Source organism: Ipomoea nil, unplaced genomic scaffold (genome assembly GCF_001879475.1).
Source record: "Ipomoea nil cultivar Tokyo-kokei standard unplaced genomic scaffold, Asagao_1.1 scaffold2690, whole genome shotgun sequence".
NCBI classification, from domain to species: domain Eukaryota; kingdom Viridiplantae; phylum Streptophyta; class Magnoliopsida; order Solanales; family Convolvulaceae; genus Ipomoea; species Ipomoea nil.
Genome location: NW_017619118.1, coordinates 97011 through 120721, shown reverse-complemented (window position 1 = coordinate 120721; position 23711 = coordinate 97011). Strand labels below are relative to the sequence as shown.

At 33.3% G+C, this 23711-nt stretch overlaps 1 protein-coding gene across 1 annotated transcript; it reads left to right on the top strand.

The window, feature by feature from the left end:
• The first annotated feature begins 18811 nt into the window (after nt 1-18811).
• Nucleotides 18812-20381, top strand: LOC109155040 (GEM-like protein 7). The gene is made up of 3 exons (XM_019302769.1): nt 18812-19017; nt 19106-19168; nt 19909-20381. The coding sequence occupies exons 1-3, from the start codon at nt 18876-18878 to the stop codon at nt 20373-20375; spliced, it is 672 nt and encodes a 223-aa protein (XP_019158314.1). The 5' UTR covers nt 18812-18875; the 3' UTR covers nt 20376-20381.
• Nucleotides 20382-23711: the final 3330 nt, after the last annotated feature.

Below are 23711 nucleotides of genomic sequence, written 5' to 3'. Positions count from 1 at the left end.
AGTTACATGATATTTTACATGTCCCTAGTCTCTCTTCTTCTCTATTGTCTGTCCAGCGTTTTGCAAAAGACAATAATGTTTTCTTTGAGTTTCACCCTATTTGTTTCTATGTGAAGGACATTTTGACCAAGAAGGTTCTTTTTAAGGGACATGCATCTGGGGGTCTCTACACATGGCCTGCCTCCTCCTCAGCTCCTGCTGCGTTTGTTGCTGCGTGATCCTCTTACGTTTGGCACATGCGGTTGGGGCATCCTCATTCTCGAGTCTTACGTAAAATTTTAACGTCTTCGCCTATTGGTACATTTAATTCTAGTGATCTTCCCAATGTCTGTTCCTCTTGTCAATTGGGAAAATCCTCTCGTTTTCCTTTGACTCGTGTCGAAACTACTAGTACGCATCCTTTGGAATTAATTTATTCAGATATTTTGGGCCCGACGCCATTACTTTATGCGTCTGGCTATAAATATTTTGTGTTGTTTGTGGATGATTACACTCGTTATATATGGTATTATCACATGCGTGCAAAATCTGATTCGTATGCTATATTTGATAAGTTTCAGTCACTCGTTGAATGTTCTTTTTGTCGCAAGATTATTTCCTTTCAATCTGATTTAGGTGGAGAATATAAAAAACTTGGTTCCACTCTTACTTCGCTGGGTATTCGCCACAGGCAATCCTATGCGTATACTCACGAGCAAAATGGTCGAGTAGAACGCAGACATAGTCATGTTGTTTAGACAGGGTTGTCTTTAATGGCTCAAGCATCTGTCCCGTCTCGATTTTGGGACTATGCTTTTGAAACTGCTGTGTATCTAATTAATAAAATGCCTACTCGTGTTTTGTCTGATGAGTCCCTTCACTTCCGTTTCCATCGATCTCCCACGTCCTACTCTTACTTGCGAGTGTTTGGCTGTTTGTGCTTTCCTGTCCTACGTCCTTATAATCGCAATAAACTCCAGTTTCGTTCATCTCACAGTGTCTTTCTAGGTTATCATCCGTCTTATCGTGGCTATCGTTGTGACACCTCGAAATCCAAATTCGACTAAGGGATTAATTAAGTAATTAATCCTATTTCAATTGATAATTTAATTCCTAAAATCCTGAAAATTCAATAGTCGGGGACTAGTAATTGACTAGCCAACCCCAAAGTCAAGGTTGTACCTTAAGCTTTGTAAGGAGTTCCCTTGTTCCTTACACCTCTTCATGTTAGTAAGGGTATTCGTGACTTTTCACATTGTGTTAGTATTGTAAGCTAACCTAGTAGAACACCCTCATTTCTCTCCTTACACTTTCCAAATTCTAGCTCCACCTTCTCTCTAAAAAGGTAGATAGCTTTTCTTCTAAGCCAAGTTGAAGCTTTGTCAAAACTTCAAGAGTTGTCTCCAAGATTCTACCTTTCATACATTTGGGCATCTAGGAGGGTAAGATCTATGTTCATCTTGTGTTTTTAGTGTTTTCTAAGGTGTCTTTTCTTAAAGATAGAATCTTTATGATCTTTTGGTGTGTTCTTGAAGTGGGTTTGGAAGGTGAGCTTTGTTAGGAGCTTGGTGAGGTGTTAAGAGAAGGTTTTTGTCTTCAAGAGGTAACCCATGCTCTACAAAATCTATTTTGCTTACCTATATGATGATTTCTTGGATTCTACATGTGTTTTGCTATGAAATGTGAGTGTTTATGCATTGTCTTGTGAAAATGCATATCTAGAGCTTGTGTTTAGGGTTCACTGCTGGAAATCTCGCGTTTTCCGTCCAACGAATGTTGGACGGAAAACGCGATATATTGGTCGGAAATGAGGTTTCCGTCCAACATACTGACAAAATTGAACGTTCGGAAAAACACTTGTCGGAAATTCCGTCCAACTCTAATTTTTGATCGAAAATAACGTCCAACATATAAAAATGGACGGAACTTCCGGACAATAACCCACCATTCTTGAAACGTTGGAATTTCCGTCCAACTACGTGCATTGGTCGGAAATTCCGTCCAACGTTGGACGGAAAGCTCACATATTATATTTTGTTATTTTCCTTCCCACTGTTGGTAGGAAAATTCTAAATCATATGGAATGTTTTTATTATTTTTATATTACCATAATTTTATTTATACCTATTGTTAATAAATTATATGTCATCAACAAATTAATGAACACACTAAATTTCAAATTGAAAATATATTTAAACATAAAAATATTTACAACAATAATAGTCATGTTCATAGTACTTCCAACAATAGACTATTAATGCCATACACACACAAAAAAAAAAGTCATGAAAATATATACTACTTAATCAATACTACTTAAGTATGCTCGATGCACCCAAATAAGCCCTCAAATCCGGCACTTCTTCTATGGCTTTGATCAATGCAGCATCCACAACCTTCTACTTCAATGCCTTTGATCCAGTGTAGATGATGGGTATATCTGCAAATGCAACTAATTTAAGATGATGGCTTTGATCAAATAAACATTTTTCTCATGCATTTCTAAAGTGATTTCTAGCAAAAAATGACCTTACTTGATGGTATAGATGAATGTAAGTTCTGCAAAACTTTCTACAACTTCTCCACCACTGTTTCTGAGTTAATCACATGTGTTGAGAGTATTAAGACAAATGGAATATCCCATAATCAAATGCACATATATTGAGTGTATTAAGCCAAATAATAAACATCACAACTGAGTTTTTAAGTTTAAAATATAGTGATGATCAATGAAAGTAACGTTTAAAGAAGCAAATTCAGTGATTTGTATTTCCTTGGGGAGAGACTACAAAACATAATCAAGCTTCACAACTCCATATCCTTTTCTTGTTGAGACAAGATCTTCAACTAAAGAGACTAAGTATTTACCTTCAAAAGCATATATAAAAAACAACATCTTCAACTGCAGAGACTAAGTATTTACCTTCAAAAACATCTATAAAAAAAGAGCACGCAATATGATATCGACTATTACATATTTACATCATTAAGTTTTAGATTGCTAGTTAATTCCAATCATATTAGTAGGAAATACAGTTACGTTTTGGCGTAATGGTAAAACATTATATCTTCAACAAAACATCATAAACACAATTAAGGGGGGTTGAGGTTTAATAATGTAATTAAGGTAAGTATCACAGAAATTAAACAAAAATGAGATGAAGATTATATTATACCAATCTCATAGAGGAGAGCGGAGAGAGCAGATCAACCTGGGCCTCCAGGGAGCCATAGCAAGATCAGATCGTTTTCTGGGCTCCTCTCAGATTCGATGAAGTAGTAAAACAGTTGAAACCAAATTAGTATATGAATAAATGAACAGGTAAAGAGTTATAACTTATTCACAGTTTACAATATTCACAGCAAGCAAATTTAAAATGATATGGAAGCAAATCACTAAATCCACAAAGATCATTTGTGCCAAAAAATTTAAAACACCTCAGTACCATTGATCTCTACTTTCACTTCTTTATTTCAGAGTGGATTAACTATAAGCAATTTTAATTCTACACTTCTATACTGAAAACAGTTGCCTTTAAATATGGTATCACCAGTTTGCCTAAACTAACTACCATCCCTGCACAGATAAATGTAAAAACTTGATGCTGATGATAATTCCAATCACATGAAACAAAACTCAATTGTCACATCATACATCATAGTACTGGATGGTAATATAGAGAAGAAAAAAAAAAAAACAACCTGTTCATGTTTCCTTTTTAAAGTTATTTGTGGTGAATTTGCCTAGTTTTATTCTGCTGCAATTTGTTCTTCCTCCTGCATTACATCATACTGTCCTCGATTTCTTTCCCATGATTTCCTGTTGGGAAACAGCAATCTTGAAAGCCCCATCCCTACCCTAAGAAGAAGAAGAGGATGATGGTTTAGGTTTTCGAATAACAAAATCGGGAGGAGAGTAGATCACAGCGGCGGCCATAACTCCCGGCAACACCGCGTACTTAGCCAGCATGGCCAGCTTCGACACCACCGCCTCTCCGCTCATCCTTTCTACACTGCTCTTCTGCTCCCTCCCACAAAATCAAATCACACCGCGTCGCACACCTTCAATTCGCCTCTGCAACTCTACGTTGCGAAATAGAATTTAGGGATTAGGGATTGAGATTTAGAGTAATGGAACAAACCTATAGCAACGAAGGCAACGTACAAAGCACTAAAGCAGCCACGACATTTCACAGTCTGTCCTCGTCTCCTCCATTCTCAACGTAGATCTGAGTTGCCAGCGTAGATCCGAAATAGGACTCTCCGGAAAAGTGCTCTTTTAGTACAGATCTAAAGAATGAAGGAGAAGAGTTGAAAAACTAAAAAATAAAACGTACCACTCAGTTGCAGCTTCCAGAGAAGAGAAGATGAAGAGCACGGTGTAAGTTGCAGCTTCCAGAGAAGAGAAGATGAAGAGCACGGTGTAATCCTCCGCGATGTTAAGCAAAGTCCGCAGATCCGCCGCAAAACTGAACACACGCGCGACCTGAGGAGCCATCGGCGGTCTGCTGAGTTTGGACGGCGGAAGCAGTCGTGGCTGTCGACTTGCAGGCCATGGCATCCATTTGGCAGTAGTCTTGGATGGGAGGGAAAGTCTGAGAGACTTCCATTCAAAAAAAGAAGAGAAGGCTCGAAACAAAAATACTTACTATTTTTTATTTTTACCTATCAGTCCATTTGGGTTTACCAACCAACGTTATACGTTGGATAGAATTTCTTTCCAACACCGGATGTTGGACGGATGTTCCGTCCGACATTAGCGTGTTGGACGGAAATTCCGACCAACATTCCGTCCATCTATCTTTAGCGACGGAAAGTTGAAATTTTTATTAAATTACCGACCAATTTATAGTTGGATGGAAATGTTGGACGGAAACAGCGAGATTTCCAGCAGTGGTTCTTGTATGCCATTGATTGGCTATTCCTTTGATTCAAGTCATTTTGTTGTATTTGGTGAGATTTGGCATGTTTTGGACTTGAATTTGAGCTTGGTGTTGAAAATCCCCGAAGGGATTATTTGGTGTACAGGTGTGTACCCGCGGGCGGAACGGCGGGCAGTGGCCTACCCGCGGGGTACAAGTTGGTCATGGGTGTGTACCCGCGGGCGGAACCAAGGATGGGGGCCTACCCGTGGGTCCACCCGCGGGGAACATGCTGGTGTTGTTAAGGGATTTGTTCCCCGTGATCCTTTTGACTCGGTATTTGGTCTTTTGACCTCCCGATGTTCTTTTGTGGAACTATTAGAGTGTCTTCTTGATGTTTCGTATGTCTAGAACTATATGGTAGGGATCCATGTAGGTTTTGGTGTCTTGAATCGTGCTAAGTGTTCATCATTGTGTTTCGTTGAACCGTGATGGGTCTTGTGTGTTCTTCGGAACTACGTTTGGTTTACCCATTTGATGAGCATGCTAGTTTGGTGTTTAAATACTAGTGTGTGTGTTGTTTGTACCTTCCGATTGTTAATGATAACTTGTGTTATTCATCGTTGTTGTTGGACTGTGATCCATTCCTTGATTGAGTATGGTTTCATATCTTCGTTGTGATCCGTTGATTGATTCCTGTTGAGGTGTGGTGTGTGTAGCTTTACCTGGATTGCACGATTAGTGGTATGGGACACTAGTGACCAAGGTATTGTAGTGGTCCTCGTGGTGGCCATGACGTGATTATGGAGTTTGTGACCTTTGTGTAATGTTCACGTATTTCTTGGGAGGCATGTGTTGCCGTGTGTGTGATCGGTACCCTCGTGTACTATGAAATCGGTGGTTCTGTTGGAGATCTGTTGGAGAGGAGACGACGGTCCTCGGAGGGAAAAGGTTGGACTTGGAGTATATGGGTCCTGGAGGTAAAGGTTGGAACTAGATATAAGGTTGGGGTTAGCCATAAGGTTGGAACCGGGCATAAGGAAGGCATATCAACTCGTGATGGGTCATGTCATGAGGGCTTGTGTAGCCGTTGTTGTGAGTTCTCTTCTTGTGACGTGTGTAGTCACAAAGGCATGTGTTGCCATTGGGTGTGTCCTTAATCTCTTGTATCATGCATGTCGAGTGCTAGTCTATTGTGTGATGATAGATTATGCCTTGAGACTTCTTGTGAGTCGTTGTTGTTCCTTGTAGTCTTGGGATGTGTTCCCGTGTTCTTGTTGAAAGTGTTTGAGTCTTGTGTTGACTATTACTCTTGGTTTTGGACTTATATATATGTATTCCGTTTCGAAAATGGCTTTACAAACTTATATCTTATCTATGTATGATATTTCACATGTATTGGTGGGTTACCAACATTATTCGCTGACCGGGCGTCGTCCCATCTTTTATGTGTTTCTTTCTGGTGATGTTTAGACGAGTGCGCGATTTAGTGCCAGCTAGTGTAGCTCCTCCCTTATGTTTTGTGGCCTGCGAGCCAATTTAGACTTAGTACTTTGTTATGTTGGTTTTTAGATGTTGAACAATGCAGATGTTAGCCTGTGCGTTCACCCCTGGGTGAGCGTGGCATAGCATCCCTTCACTTCCAGTTTATATATTTCCTCTTTCAGTCTTCCGCTGTGTTTGATGTTTTGGTTTAGATATCTGCATGTTTAAGGCTTTGAATAGCATGGAAGTTAGGGGGTGTTACAATCATTGTTTGGACACTAACACTACTAAGGTTTTTATCTGTCGCCACGTGCAATTCGATGAGACTGTGTTTCCCTTTGTTTCTCCTATTGCCTCACAGGTTGCTACACCGCGTTCCGAACCATGAGCTACTGCACAAATTGTGACGGGCCAAGGAAGTGATGTCTCGACCACGGTTACTGATGGAGCTCAGCAGATTCACGAGCCCGTGGCGGCTTCTAGCGGTGATGACCGTCACGGTCACGAGCAGTCCGCATCGAGTGAGCGGACTGTCTTGGACCAGCAGGTTGAGCAGCAGGGACGTCCTCGACATGCTACTCCGCCTCCTCGGTCACATAGCATGAACACTCGCAGTTTCGGTCCGCATCAACATGTTGCCTTAATCACAATTTCCACTATATTGCCTGAGCCTACCTGTTACTCTCAGGCGGTCAAGTTTCCTGAGTGGCGTGATGCAATGGACGCGGAGTTCAATGCTTTGGTCCATAATCATACGTGGCATCTCGTTCCATCTTAACCAGGTACGAACGTTGTTGGTTGCAAGTGGGGTTTCAGAACCAAACGAAAGGCCGATCGTTCAATAGACCGTCATAAAGCAAGGTTAGTAGCCAAGGTTTTAATCAAGTTGCTAGAGAGGACTTTTTTGAAACCTTTAGCCTTGTGGTTAAGCCCACTACGGTTCGTCTTCTCTTATCTTTAGCCGTATCTCGTGGGTGGTCTATTCGCCAGTTGGATATTCACAACGCCTTTTTAAATGGCGAGCTAGCTGAAACTGTTTACATGCGACAGCCACCTGGTTATGAGGATAAGTCGTTACCTAATCATGTATGTTTTCTTAAAAAAATCTCTATACGGTTTCAAACAGGCTCCACGTGCATGGTTCACAAGGTTACATGATTTTATTATCTCTGTGGGCTTCTCGCCTTCTAAGACGGATGTGTCTCTTTTTATCTATTCTCGTGACAATATTCGTCTTTATTTCTTGGTGTATGTTGATGACATTTTAATTATGGGTTCTGACTCAGATCGTGTTACTGCTCTTATTGATAAATTAGCACTTGAATTTAAGGTTCGTGATATGGGTATGTCTTCTTTATTCTTGGGAATAGAAATTGTCCCGTTATCTGGCGGTATGCTTTTATCCCAATAACGGTACATGAAGGATATTCTCAAACGTGTTGGCATGGTGGACTGCAAGCCAGTAATCACGCATGTCTCTTCTGTGAAAATCACAGACGACGTGGCCGTTCCCTATGCCGATCCAACACGATACAGGAATCTTGCTGGTGCTTTCCAGTATCTTACGGTAATTCGTCCGGATTTATCTTATGCTGTTAATCTATTGTGTCAACATATGCATGCTCCCATTACTACAGACTGGGCTTCTCTAAAGAGAGTCCTGCTGTATGTCAAAGGCACCCTGAATCTTGGCCTGCGTATTTCTCGGTCTACATTTATGGATATTCATACATATTCTTACTCAGATTGGGCTGGCGATCTGAATGACCTCAAATCTACTAGTGGCTTTGCTGTGTTCTTGGGCAGTAATCTTATATCTTGGGTTTGTCGGAAGCAACGGACGGTGGCATGTTCTTCGGCTGAAGCAGAATACAAGGGACTCGCTGATGTATCTGCAGAAGTTACATGGCTCGTTTCTCTGTTACATGAAATCGGCATCCCGCTTGCGTCTCCTCCTCGACTATGGTGTGATAATTTGGGAGCTACTTATTTATGTGTCAATCCAGTGTTTCATGCCCGCACGAAGCACATTGAGATTGACTATCATTTTGTCCGCGATAAAGTAGCCAAAAAGGAGTTAGAAGTGCACTTTATTTCAACCAAGGATTAACTAGCGGATATTTCACAAAGTCTCTGTCGTCTCTTCGTTTTAACTCTCTCTGTGACAAGATCAATGTTTTGGCTAGCCAACCTTGTGCTTGAGGGGAAGTATTAGGACTATATTATTCATATTAGACTAGGACTATATTATTCGTGTTAGACTATGATTCTATCTAGCATCTCTATATATTCGCTCCATGTACTCTCAAACATTATTATGGAATACAACACAATTATATTCTCATCTTTATTACTTAGATTAGGTGTATGGATCACAAATGAAAAGTACATTATTTGTGTATATAAAATATATTATTTGAATACTAAAAGTATATTATTAAATAATGTATATTCAATACATTTATTAATATATTTTTAATATATTTATGAAAAATACATTATTTGTGTACTGACTGTGCTTTATATTTTTATGGTCCATATAAAAGTTTACCCCAACAAAAGTTTTTTGGGTGATATTTTTTAAAGTAAAAATTGGATGAGTGATTTTTTAACTATTGGGATAAAGCTTTTTGGCAAATTTTTATCATGAAAATGCAACATTTTTGTGAGACCTATTGAATGAGAAAAAAAGAAAAAAAAAATGTCATGCCCAATAAGCAAGTGCACATGTCATGACTTTGTTGTCAAAGTGTTTTTTTCCTTCTTTTTCTTCCTCTCTCTTTTTGAGTTAATAACAGCTAGGGTCCTCTGAGTATAGTGGTACCGTCATATTTAGTCCTAAATTTTCAATTTAATCACTCGTGGTCCTTCAACTTTCAAATCTAACCATCATTGGTCCTTCAACTTTCAAGTTAACCACTAATGGTCCTTGAACTTTCAAATTTTTAACCAGCCCAGGTCTTAACTTTGCCATTAATTAAACTAATGGAAGGACCATGACTAGTTACATTTGAAAGTTGAAGGACCATGGATGATTAAATTGAAAGTTTAGGACTAAACATGGCGGCGCCACTATACTCGAAGGACCCCAGCTGGTATTAACTCAATATTTCAGTGTTAAATTAGCGGCGGTTTACATAACAGTCACTATATACTCATTTAGCGGCGGTTATATATAACCGCCGCTAAGTATGTGTAGCTAAAAACCCATTTGTTGTAGTGCCTAATCAATCTTATACGAAAAAAAATTAACATTTTAAAATGGAAAATAACACTTTTTTACCCTGTGTTATATACTTATAGCACTTTATTCCCCTGAATTATTTAAGTGTCAGTTTTTCCACTGATATGTTAAATGGACATATTTACCCTTAAAATAAATATTTCATTTATTTTTCTCCTCCAACAAATTATAACCACAATTTCGTCCAAATCGAACTGACACTATAGCAACCAAATAGAAAGGTTATGATGACAATTTAGAACCAAAACCTGATATTTAGAATTTATTAAAATCGCAAATCGAAACTGCAGGTTCATGTTCTGAATTGAAAAAATAAAATACATTAATTGTTGAATTTAGAATATTTTAAAAATAAAAAATAAAATTTTAAAAGAAAGTTTGAACCAGCAGTTCAAATTGGATCCGAAATCGTGAACCAACGGGTCAAAATCAAAACCAAATCGCGGTTATATATTCTTATATGTGAGAATCAAAATAAATGCGAAAAAGAACATACGTTATTTGTAATATTATAATTCTAATTTTAAGCTAATGCTAGTAGTTTTTAGATTTGAATCCCCGGTTCACGGTTCATGATCTTTTTTTTTTTTTTTTCAGTTCACGATTTTAATAAACGGAACCCAAATATTGGGTTCTGGTTCTAAATCATAACCGAAAAATTTCGATTTGATTGCTATAGTGTTTGGTTCAGTTCGAACTGAACCGTGGTCATCCCTACGTATAAGTAATAATTTGTTGAAGAAGAGAAATAAATAAAATATTTATTTTAAGGGTAGAAATGTATATTTAATATATTAGGGGAAGAATCGCCACTTTTATAATAATTGAGGGGACAAATGTGGATGCATGAATAATTCATGGGGGAAAAGTACTATAAGCATATAACTCGGGGGTGGGGTGGGGGTGGGGGTGGGGGGGATTACCATTTTTCCCTATTTTTAAATATTAATGAGAGCTTACAAGATGAATAGTTTACACATAATGAGAATTGATGTCCCAATCTATACACAAGGAAACCTTATGAATTCGTACACTATAATTTCATACATAACTCTTTAATTACTTTTCAACAACATTACTAAGCCTATTATAATCATGTCATTTTTAAAAAAGAAAATTAGTTAAGTTTTACTAACTCATCAATATCGTATTAAGAAGACTTAATTTATTTTAATATGAAAATTGTTATGATATAATTTTTGTTCTCAATTATAATTATCTACAACAATACTTATTTTTACTACTATATTTGTTACAAGTGCAAATTATATACTCATTTTGATTATATTGAAAATTAACTTTAATTTGACATTTAAAAATTATACAAAGTATTTACTTATTTTAATTTTCATGTTGGACATTAATTAATCGTGCAATGTGTGCACTATAACGAGAGAGAGAGAGAGAGAGAGAGAGAGAGAGAGAGAGTATATATATATATATATATATATATATATATAGTTTTAGTAAAAAACACAATGTCAATTTTATAATTATTGCAAATTTAAAAATTTGCAATAATTATAAAATTGACACTTATTTTCTCCTTATTTTTCAAAAACCATCAACCATTGGTAGAGTCGCAGAGACGCGGACCAAAACAATAAAAGTTTTTTTTTATAATATATATATATATATATATATATATATATATATATATATATATATATATATATTTGTTTATTTATTTATTTATTTATTTATTTATTTATTGAGAATTCAATTTTGCAGGTCTAGAAATCCTAATTCAATTTTGCGTATTAGGATTTGCAGATTGAATTACTACAATATGCAAATCCTGATTCACAAGTGCAAACTGCAATCTGCAAATCATAATTCAATTCTGGGTATTCTGTTTATTGTAATTAGAATTACTATAAACAATTTTTCAAATGTGTCTAGTAGTTTTTTTTTTTTTTTTAAATGACAGAACCTAAATATAAGACTTGTAATTGACATATTATACAATATTTTTATCTAATAAAGACAAATTTAAGTTGTTGTAGGAGGAAAAAGTACTACATTCTCACCAAACCCTGATTGAAGAAGCACGAGGAAATACTGCTTGCTGTCAAACTTACCATAATTAACTGATTCACAAGTGCAAACGCTTCACAGGTGCTTTGTTCTTTTTTTTTTTTTTTTTTTTTTTTTTTTTTTTTTTTTTGTTACGATCAATTTTATAATATTTTTTATACAATGTTGCCTAAAAACCATTTATCTGGAAGTGAAAAAAAAAAAAAAAAAAACAAGTTGAATAGTTAATAGACTCACAAAGAAGATCTATGAATAACTTTGTTAAAATAGTACGATTCTCTAATGAACAATCCAATGAAAATTTAGAAAGACCAATCGTGGATAATATTGAACAATCTAATAAAAATTTAGGAAGACCAATCGTAGATAATCTTGAACAATCTAATGAAAATTTAGAAATACCAACCACATATAATCTTAAAAAATCTAATGAAAATTTAGAAAGACTAACCGTAGATAATCTTGAACAATCTAATAAAAAAATTACTCCTTATTTTGATATTTATGACCCTAGAAATTGGTCTAATCTTGATAATAAATCAAAAGATCTTTTGGTTGAAAAGGGGCCTATAACAGATTTTAATATTGTGTTTCCTTTAGATAATAACTCTAAGCATATTTCATATGCTTATTATACTAGAAAGTTGAGTAATGGAGAAACTAGTGATCGAAAATGGTTAGTTTACTCAAAACATGTGGATAAAGTATATTGTTTTTGTTGTAAGTTGTTCAAATCTAATAACAATACAAGTGCTTTAGCAAATGATGGATTTAGAGATGAGAAACATCTTAGTGAAAGACACAAAGAACATGAGAATAGTATTGAACATATGACTAATATGACAAATTGGAATGAACTAAAAATAAGATTAAATAATAATCAAACTATTAATAAAGATTTACAACATGAAATTTCAAAAGAAAAAGAATGTTGGAGGCAAGTTTTATTGCGCATAGTTTTTGTTGTAAAATATCTTTCAAAGCATAATTTGACTTTTGAGGATCCAATGAAAAAATTTACTATGATAATAATGGTAATTTTCTGGGATTGATTGTGATGATTGCAGAATTTGATTTGATAATGCAAGATCATATTAGACATATTCAAAACCATGAAATTCATCATCATTATCTTGGACACAAAATTCAAAATGAGTTAATTTCTGTTTTGCCCCAATATGTTAAAAGTTTTATTATAAATATTATTAAAGATGCTAAATATTTTTCTATAATTCTTGATTGTACCCCATATGTGAGTCATTAATAACAAATGACTTTAGTAGTACGATGTGTTAATATGTCTAGTACTAAAATAAAAATCGAAGAGTACTTTTTAGAGTTTTTAAAAGTGAAAAAAAACATCTGGTTTAAGACTTTTTAATGAATTATTAGATGCAATTAAAGCTCTAAGTCTTAATTTTGATGATGTGAGAGGTCAAGGATATGATAATGGTTCTAATATGAAAGGAAAGCACCAAGGTGTTCAAAAACGATTACTTGAAATAAATCTGAAAGCATTGTATGTTGGATAGTTTCTTGTTGGTATACCCCAAATATTATAATCCTACGAAAAGATTATTATTATATGGAAATGCAAATAAATGGGAAGGAAAGGGTGGATGATTTGGTTAAAGGTTAGCACGAGTTGAACGAAATTGTTCATTTCCTTAAAACCTTATTTGCTACCTCCCACAAGTGCTAGGAGCGTTGTAGCCTAGGTTTCCCGGGATAAAACGTGCTACGGTTCAACGTTTCAGCACCCAAACTTTAAACTCGGCGAACTAGAGCAAAGCTTAGAATACAGTAGGCTAAGAGAGGGCTATAAAACGTGCTACGGTTCAACGTTTGAGCACCCAAACTTTAAACCCGGTGAACTAGAGCAAAGCTTAGAACACAGTAGGCTAAGAGAGGGCTATAAAACGTGCTACGGTTCAACGTTTCAGCACCCAAACTTTAAACCCGACGAACTAGAGCAAAGCTTATGACACAGTAGGCTAAGAGAGGGCTATAAAACGTGCTACGGTTCAACATTTCAGCACCCAAACTTTAAACCCGACGAACTAGAGCAAAGCTTATGACACAGTAGGCTAAGAGAGGGCTATACAACGTGCTACGGTTCAACGTTTCAGCACCCAAACTTTAAACCCGACGAACTAGAGCAAAGCTTAGGAAGGGCTATAAAACGTGCTACGGTTCAACGTTTCAGCACCTAAACTTTAAACCCGACGAACTAGAGCAAAGCTTAGAACACAGTAGGCTAAGAGAGGGCTATAAAACGTGCTATGGTCAACGTTTCAGCACCCAAACTTTAAACCCGACGAACTAGAGCAAAGCTTAGAACACAGTAGGCTAAGAGAGGGCTATAAAACGTGCTACGGTTCAATGTTTCAGCACCCAAACTTTAAACCCGACGAACTAGAGTAAAGCTTAAGACACAATTGGCTAAGAGGGGGCTAAAAGCCAGCAGAAACTTGTCGTTAAGCACGATACACAAATCTCAGTTTAAGATTTGATTTGCACCCCTCCCCCTTGTGCATGAGAGAGAACCTCCATGCTATACAATTCAATAAGTTTAAAAAGAGCTCCTGTATAAATAGTGGGGCAAATCCTCTTCCCAAACCAATGTGGGACAAAAGCTTCACTTTTTCCCTTCATTTTTCTAACTCAAATGGGTCTACTTTGAGAATCAATATCTTATTCACCCATTATCTGTTTTGAGCGTACAATATATCAATCTCTTCGTCTTACTACGAAGAACCCGAATTCACTTTGAACCGACCCAATTCGGAAGTGGACCCCACTGATATTTGTACCACAAAATAGCTACTTAAAATGTCATTTTATGCCAATTTATGCTATTTTTTATCCAACATTGTATATGCCATGTGCTTGTCATAGTCTTAATCTTACTGTTAGTGATATGACACATTCTTGAACTAAAGCAGTTTCATTTTTTTGGAGTTATGTAACAAATTACAAATATATGCTTTATTTTCAAGTTCTTCTAAAAGATGGAAAGTTTTACTTGATAATGTTTCAAACCTAACTGTAAAATCTTTGTGAAATACATGTTGGGAGAGTCGAATAAAAAATGTCAAAGCTATTATATTTCAAGCTCCTCAAATAAGGTTAGCTTTGTTAGAATTATCTAAATCTTGTAATGATGCCAAGTCAAAGAGTGAAGCAGATAGCTTGGTTTGTGCACTTGAGAATTTTGAATTTTTACTTGGAATTGTTATTTGGTATGAAATTTTATTTGCTATTAACATGGTAAGTAAAAGGTTGCAATCAAAATCTATGTACATTTTTTTTTTTTTTTGGTGAGGAAAATCTATGTGCATTGAAACTACTAAAAATCAAATTAAAGGTGTAATAGATTTTTTTGAGAAGTATAGAAATGAAGGGTTTGTTTCTAGTATAGATATTGCTAAGGGGGCGTTTGGTTCAGGTCATCTTAGATTACCTAGGTAATCTGAGTCTGGTAATGTTATATTACCTTGTTTGGTTCAAGTTATAAGATTACCTGGTAATGTTATATTACCTGAAAGCTGATGTGGTGGTAATGTTTCAAGGTAATGTGATTAACCCCATTTTTTAGGTAATCTTAGATTACCTTGAATTATTCTAATTTTGCCCTTGTTAACTAATCCTTATATAATAATAATAATAATAATAATAATAATAATAATAATAAATTAATATATGTTTATATAATCAAATATACATGTGTATATTTATATATTTAGTTTTTTTAATATTTAAGCATTGATATACATTCATACATATAAATAAATACACACACATTTTATATATATATATATATATATATATATATATATATATATATATATATATATATATATATATATATATATATATATATATTGAGGACGTTATTGTAAATTGATCCATATAACCTAAAATATAACCTTGAACCAAACAAGGTAATATTATATTGCACCTTCCAAACCAAACATACAAGGTAATCTTACATTCCCAATATCTGACATTACCTTCATCGAGGTAATCCTATTACCTGGGGTAATCTAAGATTCCGTGAACCAAACGCCCCCTAAAGGTATTGCATGTGAGATGAACATAGATCCTACATTTCCAATTAAATGTCGTATTATTAGGAAAACAATTTGACAAAAATGATCATGAAGAAGAAATGCAATCACCTGAGGAATCCTTTAGAGTTAATTATTTTCTAGTTGTTACGTATATGGCAATTGCTTCATTGAATACTGGATTTGAGCAATTAAAGACATTTGATTTTTTTTTTGGATTCTTGTATGATTCAAAAAAATTGAAGTCATTAGATAATAATGAATTAATCGAATGTTGTAATAATTTTGCAATTACTTTTCTCATAACAATGTGTCGGATGTTGATTCAAATTATCTTTTTTTTTTTTTTTTTTTTTTCTGAATTAAAAGTGTTACAGATAACTTTGCCAGAAAAGTTGATGTCACCAATTGAGATTCTTGAGTTTGTTAAAGTCGCAGATTGCTACCCAACGTTTTCTATTGTTTATCGGATTCTATTGACTATACTCGTGACTGTAGTTTTTGCTCAAAGGAGTTTCTCAAAATTAAAATTATTGAAAACATACCTAAGATCTTCAATGTCATAAGAAATATTAAATGGATTGGCAATATTGTGTATTGAGAATGATATCTTAGACAATAGTATTTGCATTAGTATTGTATTTGTAAAATGTTGAAAATTTTTAAATTTTATTTCAATTTAGTTGACAATAGTATTTTACTATTTTTGTACTCGTATATGACATTTAAAATTTAGTTATAAAAAATTATGTTAACTTCTAAATATTGTATTGGGGCCCCTTTTTTCACTTGGGCAAATTATGGCAATTTATATCGTGCACCAGGGTGCGCATTGCATTGTGCGCCCTGGTGCAAAACGACGTCGTTTTGGAATTTTTTTTTTTGGAAATTTAGCTTTCCTGTGTTGATTATTAATTTTCTTTAAAAAAAATCTCATGTTTCAAAAATGTACATAATTGTATACTAAAATACACATAATTGTATACTAAAATGCACATAATTATATAAGAAAATACACGTACTTTTTTTGAAAAGATAATACACATAATCTAACATAATACATAATACGCATAAATTTTTAACATAATACACATAAACTCTTAACATAATGCACATAAATTCCTTGTTTCGGATGTACATAATTGTATAAAAAAAATGTACATAATTGTATAAAAAAATGTACATAATTATATAAACAAATGTACATAATTGTATACCATAATGTACATAATCGCGTTAACTTCCTACACAACATAACAAAACGACGTCGTTTTGGGAGGCGTAGGGCGCACAGTGCTGTATGCGCCGTGGTGCAGGGTATAATGATTGGCAAATTATTGTATGGACCATGGTCGACACAATTGTGTGGACCATAAATATCAGGTACATTTTTAATATATTAAAAATACATTATTTTTGTACTGAAGGTACATTATATAAAATAATGTATCCTTAGTATATTAAAAATGTACTTTCAAAAAATATACTACGTACATAAATAATGTACATTTAATATATTAAAAATGTACTTTTTATTTATGATTCACACAATTGTGTGGACCATGGTCCATGCAATAATGATTGTGTGCCTATAAAACTATAGGACCCGCTCTGCATTTATCCATGATCCATATTCCATATTCCATTTTGAACATGGTCTGTACTTTGTTGTATAATTTAATTTGCCTCAATTCATTATGTGGGTTATTATGCTATTAAGAGTTAAACTGGGGACCATATGCATAATGCATGTTGTTAGATGGCACTTAACACATTTCTATTTTTTTTCTTCTTATACTTTCTTTTTTCAACTAAAATTTATTTTTTTTCTTTTTATGTACAAATAAAATTATTGTATTAAAAATATATTATTAAAAAAATCTAATTGAGATTGTTTAAATGATATTCTCACACACACACACACACACACACACACATATATATATATATATATATATATATATATATATATATATATATTTTTTTTTTAAAATAAGTCTATCGGTACATAATTAAAGTCATTATTTTAATTTATTAATATTTATGTACAGTCAACTTTATTTTTATGAACATATAAAATAATTATAGAGTGAATGCAAAAGCATATGATGTACATATAGTTTAATGTATATGTACAATTGTACATTACGGTTTAAATTTATGGACATATAAAGCAAATATTCTGAATATAGTACATGATAAATGTTATTAAACAATAAACATAATACGTTTGTAGTATAATGTTTATGTAGATTAAACTTTATTTTTTAGAATATATAGAAAGAACCCTATGAACCTAACCTAATATCGAGTGAATGAAAATACATATGATGTATATTAAGTTTAGTATTTATATACATTAATGTTTAGGTTTATGAGCTAGCAGATGCATTTAACAAAAAAAAAAAAAAAATTGATGTGTGTCATTTAAAAAATTTAAATTAGAGCTTTTCTAATGATCTATATTTATACATTAATTTTATTTGTATAAAATAAAAAGAGAAAAATAAATTTAAGTTGAAAATATGAATTTGGGGAGAAAAGTTAAGAATTATTTAATATATTTTGATCGCGTCTTGCAGTCTTGAGAATGATAACTTAACTGAACATGAAGCACAGAGGCTAGACCTTTGCTTACTGCGCACAAGGAGCTCCTCTCACTTTGAGAGGTTGCTCCCACATTGCCGCTGGTGAGACTCAATCCCCGGGCATTTTTTTCAATTTTCACCTCTATGACCAGTTGAGTTGCCCATATTTTTGTGTGCTTATTTAATTATTACTAAAACAGAGGGAACATCAAGATCCATATTAGTAGGCCAGTTGCTATTTGACTATCACTTTGGTTTTTATTTGTTGGACTATTTGTAGGTAAAAGGATGATGCCATTCAAAACTAGCATGCCAATTCAATTCTATTACAACTTTTGGGTGTACAATGGGGCCACTGGCTCTTATAGATTAGAAGTTGCTTACATAAAAAAGCAAGAATGCCTCTTCATAAAGTAGAACATTTACACCACCAACCAATCAGCACATGCAAGGATAATCTAAAAGCAAAATTAAAGGATTCATGCAACTAAAACACTACACCTTTCTCCTACAAATAGTCACACAAAACTTCCATTATATTCATCAATCTTCTTCTTCTTCTGTAGCAGACATTGCAGAGGGTGAAAGAACTTGAAGCAAGCTGGGGAAGATGAATCCACTGTTAGATGTAAGAATTCCAATCTGCTCTGCAGTTTCCTCATTTGGGAAGTCACAGAAAAGGCTTCTGGCTTGCCATGGACCCCAATGCCATGCCCTGGCTTTGTCAAATGAACCTTCAAAGATCAGATTCAGTAAGTTCTATTCACTCTGAAGAAGAATAAATTAAAGCTGATAAAACCATTATGACAAACTAATATAATGAAATGCAAACAAATGCAGGTAGTAGAGCAGATTCAGTGGCTCACAAGATGAATAAATTTGCACAAGGCATCCGAGAACACGGTAACATTTTCTTTTTTATTGTTTTTGGTCGTTCTTATTTATTAGGATAAGCGCTTACTACTACGCCAAAAGTTATAGCTAGTAGCGAAGATGCAACTTTATTTCCTTATAAATTGCCATCACATTTTTAAGAGGTTGGGTACTGGATTTGGCCCTTCACCTGCCTTTGCCCAACAATCCCCCTAGCCACCATAGACTTGGCCGCCACCAATTGCCTAACAATTCCCCCTCCTAACACCTGTCAGTTTTAATTGCATGTTTGATACCAATTTGTTAGTATCAAACGCTTACTACTGCGCCAAAAACTATAGCTTGTAGTGAAGACGCAAATTTATTTCTTTATAGACCATCATAACATTTTTGAGAGGTAAGGTGCTGGCTTGGCCCATTTACCGACCTCATCCCAACATCCTCTAGTGACAAATTATTTTGTGGACCTGGGTCCATTTTGCAAGGTGATCCCATATCCAAAATACACAATTTACATATTGAATGTTTACAATTTTATAAAAAGTAAATTATGAACATTTAGTATGTAAATTGTATATGCAAATTGTGAACATTCAGTATGTAAATTGTGTATTTTGGACCAAATTCACCTTATAAGGTGGACCCAAGTTCATGATATAACTATGGAGTTGGCCCTTCACCTGCCCCGCCCAATCACAAAAATTTTAAATAACTCTGGGTATGTACCCAAGAGACAAAATTATTCTAATGCTATTTATTTCACTCTGCAGTGAAATTAGGAGACAAGATTACTGAAACTGTAAAAGGGAAGTTGAGCCTTGGCAAGAAAATTCTCCAAGTAGGTGGAGTTAGCAAAATCTTCAAGTGGAATTTCAATGTTAAGGAAGGTGAAGAGCTTCTAAAGACTTCTCAGTGCTATCTATCAACAACATCAGGTCCCATTGCAGGCCTTCTCTTCATCTCCACTGACAAGATTGCTTTCTGTAGTGAAAGATCCATTAAGCTTTCTTCTTCTTCTTCTTCTTCGAGTGGGAAATCGCTAAGAGTTCGTTACAAAGTCATGATCCCACTTAGAAAAATAAAGAGTGCGAACGAGAGCCGTAATGAGAAGAAACCATCACAGAAGTACATACAAGTAGTTACTGAGGACAAGCATGAGTTCTGGTTCATGGGATTTTTAAATCATCAAAGAACATTGAAACATTTTAAGGAGGCAATATATCAGACCCAGTGCTAGGATGTGTTGTCACACGTTGTAAATAATCTTTGATTTGTATTGCATGTAAGTATGGAATGGAAAATAGACATATGTTTCAGAATCCAATTTGAAAGATACAAAATTTTAAATATGTTTACTTGAAGTTAGAACACATGAAAATACAACTGAAGCTTCTAAATGGAAAATATAACTAAGCTTATAAAATGAAGAAACCAGAATTAGATTTCAAAATAAGCTATTTATATATGGGCCACACTTTTGTTAGACCGACGGGTCGAGTCGAGTCAATATAACAATGTAATATCAGTACTGAAAATGTAATACTTTTGATGACAAATGTAATATATACTTTTACATTTTGATGTAAAAATATATTTTTTTTTTTATCAAAAATATTATTACATTTTCCCTTATAAATAATGTTGGCAAGTATTTGTTACTTATAAAAGAACTAGTTTTTCTACGCGCTTTGCGCGAATAGGATAATGTCCAATACTTATTTTTAAATAAGTATTTCAAAGTATATCAATGCAATATTATATAGAAGATGTTCATGCATAGGTAAATAAATGTTAAATTTGTTTATTTAAATCGGTAATTTAAAGTATATAAATGCAAGATAATATATGAGAGATTGATTATGTATAACTGTCACAAAAATAAATGTTTGCAACTTTGTAATAACGCTAATCTAAGTACTAAGTCTAAAAGCGATAGTCTAAATAAATATTATTTTTGGTTTAAATTTTTCTAATTCTCTTTTAGGTAGCATTGTTATTGTTTTCATCTTCCGTACATGTCTTTTTTTTTTATTGGTAGTGTGTCATGTGCAATTGAGTTATTGGTAGTATCATAGAGGGATTCATCATGCAATGAGATTATGGTGTATGAAGTTTCAGATTTGTCTTGTTGTGTATATGACTGAGATCTTAGTTGTGCTATAAACTCTTTATCTTACAAGCACATGTTGATATTTGGTAGCGGTAGTTTTTCCCTACATGTTTCATGTGTTGTGAGACATCTAATTCTAAATTAATTAAATGAATATGTATTATTTTTTGTTGTAGTTACTACTTAATTTTTTAATTTAAGTAATAAGAGCAATCAAGTGGCCGGGAAAATTATGATATGGAACCGTGTCCACCTTGCAAGGTGGACAAAGGTGGACACAGTTCCAAAACTGTTCATAATTATGAATATATAGTTCAAAAATTATGAACATATAGTTTTATAATTATGAACATAGAGTTGTGAACATAATTATGAATATATAGTTCTGTAATTATGAATATAGAGATTCAATAATTGTGAATATGAAGTTAAAAAATTATGAATATATAGTTTTATAATTATGGACATATAGTTCAGTAATTATGAATATAGAGTTCAATAATTATGAATATAAAGTTCAAAAATTATGAATATATAGTTTTATAATTATGAACATAAAAGTTCAGTAATTATAAACATAGAACTGCGTCCACATTGCAAGGTGGACACAGTTCCACAACATAACAATTGAATATAGTGGGCGTACATACTTTTCATCTACAATAATGAAATCATTGATTTTTTTTTAATTTCCATTCATTGTTGAGACAAATTGTTTTGAGAGTTTGTCAATGACAATTGTTGTCAATAGATGATGATAATAAATAATTCAAAATATAATGTTACAATAGATATTATTATAATAATATAGTAAAAATTAACTTACAAATTTCTTTAGAAGTTTTCATGCATTGTTAAAAGCATAATTGAAATATTAAGTTTTGTTCTCAATAATCAAAAGAAGATTAATTAAATAAAAAAAAAACTGAACTTAAATTTATTATTTTTTTAATGAAAGAAAATCAAATGATTATCAAAGTTCCGGATTTATAATCATTGAATGCTATGTATTTAGTCGAGCTAATTATTTGACCAAAGTTTATGTTAAATTTTATATTTTATTTTTAATACATTTTAACATATTCATAGTATATGTTTAACAATTATGCTAACTCTATTTGGAATGCGGTTCAAACATAAGACCTTTCTTATAGAAATTAATGAGTAAATTAATAATAATAAATAGTTAACGGAATATTCCGTTAATAAAGTTTATACTAACGAAATTTAAGGTTATTTAAGGAAAGAAAATAATATAATAAAGGGTAAATATGGAAAATCATTAAAAATACTAAAATCAAAATACTATGAATCATTCATTTTAAGAAACAAGTAGTACCGTCATTTTTTTTATTCCAGTTAAGGGCCTAACATTATTGGCTCTTATTAGAATTGTAGATGTAGAAATGTAATATATTTGAAAAAAAATGTAATAATTTTAAATCAAAATGTAAAAGTATTACACTTTCTCATATAAGTAATAAATATTTTATTTCTTATTAGTATTATATTTTTCAATATAAATATTACATTTGATCTTGACTCGACTCGACTCGTCTCACGGACAAGGATATATGAAGCGAACTCTGACAAGTTATTGCCTTTATATATTATATGCATAGAATTTGAACAGAAGGATTTGGTAAAGCAAACATTTCCAGCAAACGTAGCAATGCAAATTGCAAGCAAAAGTTTTTATATGGGATTAGTCTTTGCTTGTGATTCTCAGTGATAATGTCTTTTTCTACTCTATTTCGTTTGCAATTTCACTTTTTCTTTTTTTCCTTTTCATTCACTTTAAAATTTTACATTTTTCATCCCTTTCTTTTCAGTGGTATAAGATCTACCTGAGTCCATGTATAAGAATGTTTGGCAACCTTTTACATTATTATTATTTTTTTAATTATTATTATTATAATAATAATTATTATTATTATTGTTGTTTGTGTTATTGTTATTATATTGTTGTTGTATTATGACCCTCTAGTAGTCTAGTATCCGTTAATTAATCATATTGGACTCTAACTAATTTAGAAAGAGGCCATTTTGGGGGAGCTGGCTTGGTACTAGTTGCCACCTCCCTGAATGGTGGCATTGATTTATTGCAGAAATAGATAATAAATGAGTTAACTCTAAGAATGATCTATTGACTATTGAGATTTACTAAATTTTATAATTGCATTTTAATTTGATCATAAGTAGTCTTTTGGCTATCGATTTTGCTTTAGATTTGGTCATCTAGTTAAATGTCTATTTAGTAAGCATTTAATATAAGGGTAAGACTGTAAACATTGGCTTGTTACTGAGATGGACAAATATGATTCATAAACTTCATACACTAGATTTATCATTAGTGAGAATATGAAGAACATGTTGATGCATGATTAGCTAATTTGACCAGATTACATACTGATAAGTCTCTACCTCAAAATTTGAGGTGATTATATCTTTTATTTTGTTTTA